Genomic DNA, 13,955 nt, shown 5'->3' on the forward strand with positions numbered 1-13,955 from the left:
AAAATGGAATGAAGACAACGCTATAGATTTCCTTGTTCCTTAGTTATAACAGTACTTCAATAAGGCTTCAATCCTGCAAATCTTTCTGCATACACATTAATCCTACTGAAAATGATGGGGAAAACTCATGTAGAACATGGATGCAAGACTGAATGTAATTTATCTGTAATATTTTTTTTCAGCTCAGACTTTTCAAAGTTTTTTCAGCTAAATCCACTTTTCAAAAATCTTCAATACTAAAAAAACTTTATGGAAGGTTTAGATTGCTAGAACTTTTGTACTGCAAAAAATTTGCCAGGGACTATTTTCCATACAATGCAAGTGACCTGAATTGAGAATATTAATGTGCCTAAAGTTACATAGTTACATACATGCTTCAGTGATTGCAGCACTGAAGTCCTTAATGAGATAGTTCTGTAACCAGAAGCAGGGGAGAGAGGGGGGGAATGAAGCTAAAAACTGTTAAATAAATAAATGCACTAGGTGTATATTGTGATGCATGTGGATATTTTCCCCCCCAGACACATGGATTTTGGTACAGAATCCAGTGAATGCCTATTCCTTTTCCTATTTTGCTATGAGATACCTTCATTATATAAAGTAAGTATCAGTAATTATTATATTTTCTATGTTTAGGTTTTATAATTTGCCTAAAAAAATCAATAGGACTTTTAATCCAGTTGTAGGTTACAACTGAATTACAAAAAATTCCTTTAAATTGAAAAAAATCTATTACTTTTCCTGATGTCATTAAACACAATAATCACAGGTCATAAGCAATATACTTAGTCCTTTCAATAAATTAAGTTACATTTATATTAGAACATATCCAGCTAAGTATCAAGTAACTGAAATTTCCCATAGACTATGTGCCTGGCTAGCCTCAAGGAGGAGCTCCTGCACCGCCTTGGCACGTGTGCCCAGTGTTAGCCACTGTGTGAGTTCCAACGATCTCTAAGGGAATCCATGGTCACCCGGGGGAAAACCCAGAAACTCACCTGCCATAACTTTGACCATACCTTCAGTGGTGGGCTTCTTTCCTATGGACTCCTTCAGGTTGGCTGCACCTCTTGGCAGGTATCCATGGGGCTCCACCTCCCCTATACCCCATCCATGCACCAGCCACTACCACTCAGTGTTAGTGCAGCTCACCCTCCGGTGTTGTCACTCTTCGTTTTCTTTGTCAATGGGGCTACAGTTGATCCATCCCAGCCACCAAGTCTTCAGGGCATTTTGGGTTGCCCTGTTCTTCTGCTGTGCCTTTACTTATGCCCGGCCACTTGTCATGGCTTCCCAGCCACTCCAAACCTTAGAGCACCACCCGTCCCCGGGCCCTCACCTCGGGGCCTCTCCGGGTCATCCCAGCAATACAAAAAATGAAAAGAAGAACTTTAACAGAAGGATGAGGGGTAGGGCTGTGACCCATCCCCACTCACAGATTTGATGCCGGAGGCCCCAGCTGTTCCCCAACGTCGTCCAGGCTCCTCTCCACCATTGTGGACCCCTCCCATGGGTCTGGTTCCTGGTCCCTCGTTGCACGCTGGCACTGCTCCTGCCCAGCATGGGAAGCACTCTCCCCATCCGCTTCCCCCAGCGTCTCCCCAGTGCCGGCTTTTATGCCAGCCGGGTGGTGTCCGGGGATGACATCACCCGCCTGTGCCGGCATCAGCCGGAAACAGATGCGGCTCACAAACTGCATGAGTGTTTCATGCCAGCATGGCTCGTTTGCCTCTCCCCAGCCTGAAATAGGTAAATTTTCCCTGGTTTCAGGGCTTTTCTGCAGGAACGGTAAGCCCCCATTCTGGATCCTGCCGCAGGAGAGATCTCTCGTTCCCCAGCAACTGTCCCTCTGGGACAGACTAGTTTTTGTTTTATGTAAGTAATAAATGCATTTTTTTTATCTTGCTCTTCCCCCAATTAGGGCCACCAGAATTAATGTTTACAAATTCCCAAAGAGGATACTGAAGTTAAAAAGTGTCTTCTGACACTTCTGAGAGCCTTTAAGGTAGAACAGGACCAATCTGAACCACATATTTTAAATATTAGATGCCAAACCATTTTTAGACCAACAAATTACACCATTACGGTCATCGTTAAATGTCTCCTTACCCCCAAGACTCAGACTATTACTAGTTAGTGAGGTGTTGATTAGCCATTAACCTTGAAATCATATGCCAGCTGTACCAGAATTTCTTATTACATAATATTTGGAATTTAGATTCCTCCTACCCACAATGTGGTACCCAGTTTTCAGAATGTACTGCACAGTATTAAACATACATACACAACACCACCACATATCCGCAGTTTGTTATTCCACTACTTCAGTGATACAGTGATGGAGTTATTCAGGCTGTCCACATTTTAGATTCACAACATTATTTTCAAAACTGCCACAGAAGTAACCATAAATTAAACAAATACCCACAATTAAAAAACTGTAAACTCACTAATAATCTGTGATGTTTCCTTTACAGTAGAAAAGATTTCTTCCTGCACCAAATTAAAATAACTATTTAAAGTCCAAATTTATCTGTACCACAGTGACTATTTGTTGTACTGAAAGGTATGCTGGCACTACATTTTACCATGTGACTAAGTAGGCTGACTTCCAGGAACACAATCAACACAATGTTCCCACCACACCAGCTGAACTTAATTTCTATTATTACATTATTTAAGGAGGAAGGGGGGGGAGGGGGAACCCTATTGAATTTTTATCCAATTGAACAGCTCTTTAAACTTCGCTATAAAAACTCCTTACCTATTCTTTGGAAGTGTATGTGCATGACAAATATCTGATTCACCTGTATGTCAATGCAAATTTTAAAACTGTGGGAGAAATGAGTCAAAAAGGTAGCAATGTACAAAGCCCATAGCTGAAATGTGAACATTAAGTAATAAAGAACTGTCCCAACCGCTATACACCTTCTGAACATCAAGCCCACTTGCACACATTTTTCTCTCCCTCAAAGTGAACAGTTAAGTTTTAAGTGTCTTCAAAACTTGAGCGAGTAATGCCCCAAACAGAAAAACAGAAAACCTTTAAACTTCTTATTCACAGGTACTGACTCTGTTTTGCAACACAGAATTCTGAAGATTCTCATATGGTAGCTCACCTTGATAATCACCAGGGCATATTTACCCTCCTCTATTTGCACATAAATGTCACTAAATTAAACATCTGAAACAAGTCTCATATTTCACATGCAAAGTAAGTGCTCCAAGATTTTGGGTACCACAGAATGCCCTCCAGAGTATGCATGTTTTAACTGGGATAGAAGGAAGAAAATTATACCATAATCATAGTATTTAACTTTGGGGTTTTTTCTAGTTGAACAATTAGGAAAGGTTTATAATTCTTTTCATGCAAAATATCTATTGTTTAATATTACACATTTGGCCCTGATTAAATTAAACAATAGTTAGCACTACAAAGATTTGGAACTGAAATGGAAAACACAACCTCGAAAATTAGATTTCTTTCACATAGCCTGACTGCCAACCCCTCCCCCACAAAAAGGCAACAATGGGGCAGACACAAGAATCAGGGTGCAAGAGGTGTGGAGGCAAGCAACAGAGGGGGAGAGGAAGAGGGCAAGAGGCCTAGCCCCTCACTTCCAAATACTGTTCCCAATGCTGTTTTCCCTACCACAGTGGTGGGTAGAATGAATTTAAGATGGCCTCTCCCCCACAAAAAAGATTCTATGCATTTGAAATTATAATAAATTTATCATTTTCCATGTATAGAATCTAATTATGGGGGTGGGGGTGTCTTAAATTCAAAGTCACCTTGGATTTGTTTAAATAAGGTATATATGGATTTGCATCTGAAGGCCATGTGTAGAAATAACATTAAATTACAAAGAGAATAAAAAGTGTTGAAAACTCAACTACTATTCATCATATCATAACTACTTTCTATGCAACATTTTGTACAAAGGCATTGAGCAAAAGTGCCCATACCCTGAAGAGCCAGAAAGATGAAGAAAAGCAAAAAACAAACAACCTCTCGAGTAAGACATCTTATAGGACAAATTGAAGACGTAAGTAGAATTATGAAAAAACTCTACCGTGCTAAAGGAAAAGATAATTACAACATTTTAAAATGGCAAAATGAGCTACCATTAGAAAAGATGGTCAGTAATATAAGAGTAGGCAAATTGTCAGAGGCGTTTACATTTCATGGTGATCAGGAGAGGTCCGGGGCAACTGGAAAAAGGCAAATATAGTACCCATCTTTAGAAAAGGAAGGAGGAGGACCCAGGGATCCAGAGACTAGTCAGCCTCACCTCAGTCCCTGGAAAAATCATGGAGCAGGTCCTCAAGAAATCCATTTCTAAGCACTTAGAGGAGGAAAAAGTGATTAGGAACAGTCAGCATAGATTCACCAAGGGCAAGTCATGCCTGACCAACCTGATTGCCTTCTATAATGAGGTGACTGGCTCTGTAGATGCAGAGAGACCAGTGGACATAATATACCTCAACTTTAGCAAGGCTTCTGATATGGTCTCCCACAACATTCCTGCAAGCAAGTTAAGGAAGTATGGGTTGGATGAATGGACTGTAAGGTGAATAGAAAACTGGCTGGATTGTTCCGCTCAGAGGATTGTATTTGATGGCTTGAGATCTAATTGGCAGCCAGAATAAAGTATAGGCAAAACATCATCATCCTTGTCATGCCTCCTGCGAGTAGTCGAACCATCAATGAAACTAATGATGCTACCAGTGGATAGAATCAGACAACTGTGGTCAATTGGCTATAAATGTTAACAATGTTTCTCCTTGCCAACCAGCCAATCAGATGGCTTTTCAGACTATTGCCCCAGTGCTTCAAATCCTTCAATTCAATGTCGAGGTTCTTTCAGCAACAAAACATTCTATAATCAATTCTATTGCAATTCACCACAAGGCTGACATTATCCGTCTTGAGGAAACCCACATTGTCAAGGATGAAGCTGGTCACTTTATTATCAATGGTTTTGATCAGATATGCTACACCTTTCATGCAAAATACATGAGAGCCACCTACATTTGTAACAACATTTCTGAGGCAACCTCACACCCTATCCACTAATCGGTCTGAAGTGATAAGGTTGGAAGCTTCAATATTGCAAATGTCTATATACCACCAAGTGAAACCTGGAGGAACAGCCCTCTTCCATCTCTCCCCCACCCAGCCCTATATGTTGCTGACTTTAATAGCCACATGACTGGGCTTACTCACACTCAAATGAAGATGGTGACCTGTTACAAAATTGGGCATCCAGCAATGACCTTGCCCTGATCTATGACTCAAAACAGAGTGGCACCTTCCACTGAAATAGGACCAAGATTACTCCCCCAACATACGTTGGGATACATCAGTCAATAGGGACCCACAACCAGCATCTTGCATTGTTTTTGATGACGTTCCACACAGCCAACACCATTCATCACTCATCAACATTGGCCTGCAACTCCCAGTCATCACATTCCTAAGAAAATCCAGATGGGATTTCAGGAAAACCAATTGGTTTAATGTTATTCATGGAGACTGTTGGAACGATCTACTGTTGCCCATGGCAACATATCCCAGTTGATGAAACCTATAAGCATTTCTGTGGTACCCTCTATAAAGTGGCACAATCCTCTGTTCCTAGAGGATTTCACCTCCTATACACTCCTTGCTTGTATGGAGAGTGCACTACTAGATGAATATGAAATATCTGGAGATCCAAATAACACAGATCACCTGCTCACATCACTTGATACTGCTCACTGGAACTGCTGGAAGGACTCAACCTCACAACTAAATTTATGTCATTCCAGTCAGAGGAGCTGGGGCCTCATTGGCTGCCTGGGAGTGGCTCAATGTTCCCCTGCGCAACTCAACCATCTGTGTTGGCCATTGCCAGCCACCTTCTGAAAGTAGCAAGAGTCCCCTGTAACAAGAATTGTGAATGAAGAGTAAGTGAAGAATGGTGTCATTTCTACTGAAACGTTCAGAACCAAGATCCTCCACAAACCTTTTCAACAGAACTGAACTCTCTGCTGTGCAAATTAAAATCTGGCACTGCAACTGGCTATGACAACACACATCCAGAGTTTCTGAACCATCTCAGTCCTTGAGCTCGTAATTGGCTTCTTCAACAGTATTATGCATGAAGGACAAATTACATCAGTGTTGGAACTGAGCAAAAAATAATTGGTCTACCCAAGCCTGGCAAAGACCTACAATTAATCAGCAGCAAGCTACCAACAAATCTCCCTCATGAATATCTGCTACAAGACACTTAAGACTACTTCTACAATGTTTCTTCAGTAATTGGTTCTGTCCTAAACCCAGAACAAGCTGGATTCCACCATGGCTGGAGAACTTACAATCAAGTTCTAGCCTCAACTTCCTTCCCTGAAAATGGCTTTCAGAAAAACCGAAGACTAGTGTTATCTTCCTTGATTTAACAGCAGTACATGAACTGTCTGGCATACCAGTCTTCTGGCAAAAATATCAGGAATTCTGTCACATTGGGCCACTCATCTAGTCAAACTATTACTACGTGGTCGACACTTTAGAGTCCACCCGGCCAACCAAACTAGCTCTTAGAGACTTCAAACCAATGGCTTCCCTCAGGGAATCAGTACTGGCACCTCTCCTTTTCAACCTCTACATTAATGACCTGCCTGTGACTGGTTCACAAAAAAATTGTTTATGCTGACAACAGTGCCTTTTCCATACAAACTCATTACTTTTCAAATGTAGAACTCACACTTGATGGAGACATGAGACAGATGTCAGAGTATGGCCTAAGATGTCAGAGTGTGGCCTAAAATGGCACCTCAAAATGACACCATCTCTCTAGGTAACCTGTTCCAGTGCTTCACTATCCTCCGAGTGAGAAAGTTCTTCCTAATATCTAACCTAAACTTACCTTGCTGCAACTTGAGACCATTGCTCCTTGTTCTATCATCTGCCACCACTGAGAATGGTCTAGCTCAGGGGTTGGCAACCCCTGGCAAATGTCTCAAAAACTCTCTCAAATGTTTTCCATCAGCATAATGCTAGTGCTAATCACGAACTCACTATCACCTTAAATGGTCAGGCTCTCAAATTCAAAACCCACCCAGTTTATCTTGGAATCACCCTTCACCAGATTTTCCTTTTATAAATCACATCTCCAGAAAACTGCTTTAAAAATCAAAACAAGAAATAACCTATTTGCTAAACTTTCAGGCTCCTGTTGGGAAGCCAAAGCCTCCATGCTACGTTCATCTCCTCTTGTACTGTGTTATTCAGTTGAAGAATAATGTGCCTCTGTATGGGCTTGTTCATTGCACAGTGAACTAGTGGACATCCAACTGCATGCTACAGTCCATCTTGCATCAGGCACACTGCGCCCCTCTCCAGTCCCATGGTTACCAGTCCTCAGTAACATTGCTCCCTCTCATCTCTGCCGCACAAATGCTGAAGTAAGCTTACTAGCAAGACTCCGTGATAATCGTATACTGCCAGTGCAATGGGATACATTCCACCCACCAATTGCTCAGCTCCCCTCAAGACATCCAATATGGTCCACCCTTTCAAATCCTCTGACTTTTCCTTCCTTACTTCATGTTACAAAGAATGGTCAGCACAAGCACCACATCCTCTCTGACCCTGCAGTCAGTCAACCAGGATTCAACTGGCAACACCATTATTAGGCACTTCTCAATCTTTTTTGAACTGGACAGGGCCAGTGTGCCTCAAAACCTATACAAATAGGGCCTTCACAATGACAACAAATGCCGTTGTGGACAAGTTCAAAACATGTCCCACATTGTTGACTCATGTCCATTTACTATGCTACCTGGTGGCCTTCAAGCTCTTCACACTGTTGATGATGTGGCACAAGACCACCTCTGTTTCTCCCCCAAAACTCTGCTCTGTGACAATTTGGTTAGGATGGGCCCAGCAGAGGACACACACCTTACCCTCTCTCTTTAGGTAACCTGTGCAGGATACATTCCTGAGGGAGGGGGGAAACCTGCTCCCTCTGCCTACGTGACTGACATCACATACCTGGGTGAGGGGCTTGGGCTCCCTGGGGTGCTAGAAACTGCCAGTCTGCCCAGCTACTAGCGATGCATTTCAAATTGGTTGGCTGACAGCCAACAGGTGCTGGCCTCAATTGGGCCAGGTAAATGAGGTCATAAGGGCTATAGAAGTTCAAGACTGCCCAGGAGGAGGGGGCAGCAGCCAAGAGGAAGACTCAGAGAGAGAGAGAAGAGTTGCACCATCTGAAACTTGCTCTCTCTCTCAAAACTCATGATCAAGGAACTGCCTGCCTCCAGAGGGAATCTCCACCTGCCTCTGGATGATACTTGTGAGTAAGCTGCCTGAGATCTAACTAGATATATAGCTTGCAGTAACTCAGATGCATGATCAAAGACTACCCAGCCATGCCAGTTCGCTCTATGGGATTTCTCTGATACTGGTCTACCCTGTACCCTATTCCAACCCTACCCCTTGTAACCAATAAAGTTCTCCTTTGTACCTAGCATGGGAGACTTACTGGGTACGGGTCTAGATTATGCCTTGGGGTCCCCTTGCTTCAGCTGACTAAGGGAGACCACTACTTGTGCTTCCGACTGGGGGAAGCACCCCCACCCCAAGGGCTTCAAGTGAGTCAAGTACCCTCGAAAGCTACTAGGCCTGTGTTACCCAGGGGACGCAGAGCCAGAATCAAGCCCAGCCCTGGATGGTGGCAGTTTTTACCCCAGCCTAGCAGGTGTGCTCCAGGAAGGGAGTCAGCCAGACGTGAGGCACCCCCCCCCAGGGAGGCACTTGGAGCCTGGAAGGTGGTCAGCCACAGTGAGGTGGGTGGCACAACACAGGAGCACCCCCTACTGGCCTGCCACAGATGACATCGCCTTAAGATGGCTGAAACAATATGCCGAAATCACATAAGCTAAAAAAAAATTAATAAATCACCAAGTAAAGTGCCCCAGGGGTTGGTCTTGGGGCTGGTTTTGTTCAGTGTTTTCATCAATGACCTGGAAGATGAGATGGAATGCACTCTCAACAAGTTTTAGATGACACCAGCCTGGGGGTAGTAGATACACTGAAGGATAGAGCAACCATTCAGAGGGACCTAGACAAATTGGATGATTAGACCAAAAGAAATCTCATGAGGTTCAGTAAAGACAAGTGCAAAGCCCTGTACAATCCCATGCGCTGGTACAGGCTGGAGATTGACTAGCTAAGCAACACCTCTGCAGAAAAGGATCTGAGCCTGACAGTGGACAATAGGCCTGTGCGAGTCTGCAGCGATCTGATCTGGCTTCGGATCCAGCCGCTTCGGATGGCAGCTATCCAATCTGGAGCTCTGGACCAGGTTTCTATTTCAATCTGGCTGAAGCGGATCCAAAGCTGCCTCGGAGATCCGGCCATAGGGTATAATGGGGAATCAATCAAATACCTATAACTTTATTTTTTGTCTGATTTGGATGAAACTTGCAGGGGTGGTAGCCTCTGCTGAGAGCATGAAGTCTGCCCAGTTTCAAGACGACCTGTGCAGAGGTTTGGGGGGAACTGTACCCCAAATTCTTGAAAGCAAAACTCATGTCACATGTATATGTTACACACAACAGGGGGTGAAATCTGCAGGGGTGATAGTCCCTGGTGAGGCCACGAAGCCTGACAAGTTTCAAGAAGATTGGTGAAGGGGTTCGGGGGGAACTGCACCTCAAGCTGCAGACAAGCAAAACTTGTCACATGGGTGACACTGTGTGTGTTAAGGCACAGCAGGGTGAAAGCTGCAGGGGTGGTAGCCCCTGCTGCGGCCACGATGCCTGCCAGCTGTCGAGGAGATCAGTGCAGGGGGGTTCTGGGGCCCTGCACCCCTAGCTGTTGGCAGGCAACTCATGACATGGGTGCTTGTGCAACTGACTGTCTCTGTCTTGGGGCAGTTGATTGTCTGTATTGATTCTTTCCTCTCCTTAGTCTGGTTTTGTAGGTGTTAATTTATGGTAATTAACTAGCTACATTAGCTAGCAATTGTGTATTGAGCTGGTCCCTGAGTGAATCATGATTCATGCTCTCTGCAGAGTCTACTACCCCTGCAAATTTCATCCAAATTGGATGAAAAAACAAAGTTAAAGGTATTTTATTGTTTCCCCATTATACCCTATGGCCGGATCTCCGAAGCGGCTCCGAAGTGCTTCAGAAGCTCCGAACGGCTTTGGAAAGCCTAACGAACCCAGTGCTTCGATCTGGACATGCTGCTTTGGACGCCAAAGCATCCAAAGCTTCTCCAGATCTGAAGCACGGTCCGAAGCCTCGCACAGCCCTAGTGGACAATAAGCTGAATATAAGTCAACAGTGCGCCCTTTTTGCAAAGAAGGCTTACGGCATACTCGGTTGCATTAGAAGGAGCATTGCCAGCAGATCGAGAGAAGTGATAATTCCCCTCTAGTCAACACTCTCGAGGCCACACCTGGAGCACTATGTCCAGTTTTGGGCCCCTCCACTACAGAAAGGATGTAGGCAAATTAGAAAGAGTCCAGTGGAGGGCAACAAAAACAGTTAGGAGACTAGGGCACATGAATTCTGAGAGGCTGAGGGAACTGGCCTTATTTAGGCTGGAGCAGAGAAGACTGAGGAAGGATTTAATAGCAACCTTCAACCACCTGAAGTGCAGTTCCAAAGAGGATGGAGCTACACCAGAAGTCAGCAATATTTTTGGGTAGAGTGCCAAAAATACCCCAACCTCACCTTGTAAGATGTTGGCATGGCAGGAGAAGATAGCATGGGAGCTACAAGGGGCCTGATCCTTGTTGTGGCAGCACAACCCTGGCCCCTTCCTCACCATCCACTCAGAGGCATGTGTGCACCTGCCACCAGTAATGAGCCAGGCCAGGGATGCTTCTTTCAGCCTCCCCACTGCCTGCTGCAAGCAGCCTGGGCTCTGTGGCGGACGGCAGGAGCCTGCACAGAACCTGGGCTGGCCATGGCAGGTGGCCGGGAGGCAGCAAACTGCTGCACCAAGGTCTGCAGAGCCCCAGCCCAGCTTGTTGCTAGCAGTCGATGAACACACATCTCTGGACGGACAGCAGGGGAACTGCGAGGGACCCAATCCTTATTGTGGCAATGCAGCCCCAGTCCCTGTCCCGCTATCTGCCCACAAGCGCACATGCCAAGCAAAATCCCTTTGCATGCCACACACTGGCACACATGCCAGGGGTTGCCAAACCCTGAGCTAGACCATTCTCAGTGGTGGCAGATGATAGAACAAGGAGCGATGGTCTCAAGTTGCAGCAAGGGAAGTTTAAGTCAGCTATTAGGAAGAACTTTCTCACTAGGAGGATAGTAAAGCACCGGAACAGGTTACCCAGAGAGGTGGTGCAACCTCCATCCTTGGAAGTTTTTAGGACCTGGTTAGACAAAACCTTGGCTGGGATATAATTGGGGACAGTCCTGCTTTGAGCAAGGGATTGGACTAGATAACCTCCTGAGGTCCCTTCCAACCCTTTCTATGATTGTATAATTTATATAAATTGTTTATTGTATCATATTGTGCTTTCCTTATTAGGACAGAGGATCCACAACCATATCATTAGAATTCTTCCTTTTGACAAGATAACCATACTAAGCTGATCTTTTTGTGTTGTTAATGGATTGTAACAAAAGAAGCAACAAGACACAGAATCAATTGGGACAATTCTTCATACATGCAACCAACTAAAATTAACAAATGAAATAATCACAAACTTGCTAAGCAGGTTAGTCATTTTTAGAATATTTTATTCAGCTGACTCCATTTCAAAGCCTGTAATTATGATCGAAGTAAGGATGCAATTAACATTAAAGTCATCAGAATGAAACTTCCACGCAGTTCTGTTCAAGGACAGATAGGAGCAAGGCAATATTTTGTATGCCACTTAAGATCTATAGTTCTCGTTAAGAAACTTTAGAACATTTTATAAAGAACACACTCTACTTCAAGCACAACAACAATAGCAGTGCACCACCTCACAGTCACAGTTGATAGCTTGAATCACAGATTATACTTGAACAGATTTGATAGAGTTCAGCCATGAAAGGTTAATTTGTAGGACTACAAATGAGCTCAAGAAAAACAAAATTATATTTAAACTGTCACATATAAGAAAGATGGCTCAGAAGGAAACATCACTGAAGAACAAGATTTCCACTCTTGAAACAGTTGCTTCAGTCAGAGAGAAACAACCTGAGGAAAAAGAAATGCAGAAATACCAGATTAAACTGGTTTGCATCTGGAAAAATTAACATGGGCATCTGGTAATTTCCATCCTTTAGAAACTGCTTGTGTAGATCCCTGAAGGAATTTAGCAGTCTTGCAGAGCAGTTATGGTGGACTATCCAAAATAAAACACATGACCCAATCTCTCGAAATGAGCATCCACTGGCTCCAAAATTGATGTTAAACTACATGTAGTTTTACAAATTTGAAAAAAAATCAAACGTGTTCTGGAAACAAGTGAGAAAACAGTTTCCACAACTGTAATGATCTCCTTGTTCTTTCTGGATAGCCATACAAACCTGGTTATAGCTCACCTATATCAGTGGTTCTCAACATTTTTAGACTCAAGACACCCATCAGAAAATGCCAGCTCTTAGCTTTCATTCACTTCTTGACAATAGAAAAATAAAGAGCAATTCTTCTGTTGTAAATAAATCATTAAAGCCACTTGAACATATAATAAGGGTTTAGGCCCCAAAATTGAAACAGTGGGCATTTAATTCCAATGATTAAAAACCCATCATTTCAATTTAGGGGCTTCCATCACCGTTACAGTGAGGAGCTCAATCCTTCTTTTATTTTCCCCACTCTGTGGAGCCTGCCTGCCTCTTCCACACCCAGGAGGCAAGCTGCCTGTGGGCCAAATAGCCTGAGTTGTGGGGGGCCTCAGTCCTTCCTTCTGCACCGCCAGGGCCACCTAAGTGTGCTGCTAGTACAGGGGTGGGCAATTATTCCCGGCAAAGGGCCACTTACTGAGTTCTGGCAAGCCATCGAGGGCCACACGACAGGCAGCCAAGGACAGATAAATATTAGTTTTCTAAATTTTTTAGGGGCCCCATGGGTTGGATAGAATGGCCCCCGGGCCGCATTTTGCCCATCCCTGCGCTAGTAGGTAGGTGCTGCCCGAGGGAGACCGCTGCCATGGAGGGAAGGTCGAGGGTCCCCGCCACTCACCCCCTGGCCACAGGAGGGGCAGGCAAGCTCCATGGAAAAAAAAAAAAGAAGGAAAAAGGAGAATCAGGCCCATCGCCATTTTTTTAAATTTTTTTTGCTCAGCAGAGCCTGCTAATGCGAGCTGCCACCAGACCATGCAGCCCCTGAACTGCAGGGGGGCCAGGTCCTTCCCTCTGCGGCGGTGGTGCCCCCTGGGGCTGCCCAGGCAGAGTGCTAAATATGTGGGTACTACCTGCTAGCTGAGGCAGCACCTGCACAGCTAGCACCCAGGCCACCGTGGAGGGAAGGACCAGGGTCCCCTCGCAACTCGGGGGCTGCACAGCCCAGCAGCTGCTTACGCAAGCAGGCTCCACTGAGGAAAAACAAAAACAATTGGTGAGGGGACAATTGGTCAGATCCTTTTTTCTTTTTTTTTTTTTTCTGCGGAGCCTGCCTGCCTCTCCCGCAGCTGGGGGGTGAGCTGCCAGTGGGCCCTGGACCTTCCCTCCTTGCCAGCAGTGCCCCCAGGGCCATCCCAGGGGGCAGCTAGGAGATGGATACTGCCCCAGTTCGCTGGCAGCACCCAGTCTGATCTAACTGTTCCCTGAGCCGGAGCTGGGGCAGCACCCACCTGCTAGCCACCCACCCAGATGGCCCTAGGGGGCACTACCATCATGGAAGGAAGGACTGGGGCCTTCCGCAGCTCAGGGACTGCGCAGCCCATCAGCAACTTGCCCCCCTGGCCACGGAAGACATAAGGAGCCCCTCCTAAGGGTACAGGTG

The 13,955-nt window shown here is 44.9% G+C and overlaps 1 protein-coding gene across 5 annotated transcripts in view; it reads right to left on the minus strand.

Annotated features, from left to right (window-relative positions):
* The window catches only part of SNX29 (sorting nexin 29), a 454,827-nt gene that overhangs the window by 355,980 nt on the left and 84,892 nt on the right, over window positions 1-13,955 (minus strand). Inside the window, exon 14 of one of the 5 annotated variants that reach the window (XM_059716638.1) lies at window positions 11,745-12,206. The exons of the other annotated variants lie outside the window; for them this stretch is intronic. Coding sequence (XP_059572621.1) covers window positions 12,188-12,206 — 19 coding nt within the window. The 3' untranslated portion in view covers window positions 11,745-12,187. Of the gene's footprint in view, window positions 1-11,744; window positions 12,207-13,955 lie in introns of those variants that run through there. 5 annotated transcript variants of the gene reach the window in all.

Source organism: Alligator mississippiensis, chromosome 13, assembly GCF_030867095.1.
Source record: "Alligator mississippiensis isolate rAllMis1 chromosome 13, rAllMis1, whole genome shotgun sequence".
NCBI lineage: Eukaryota > Metazoa > Chordata > Crocodylia > Alligatoridae > Alligator > Alligator mississippiensis.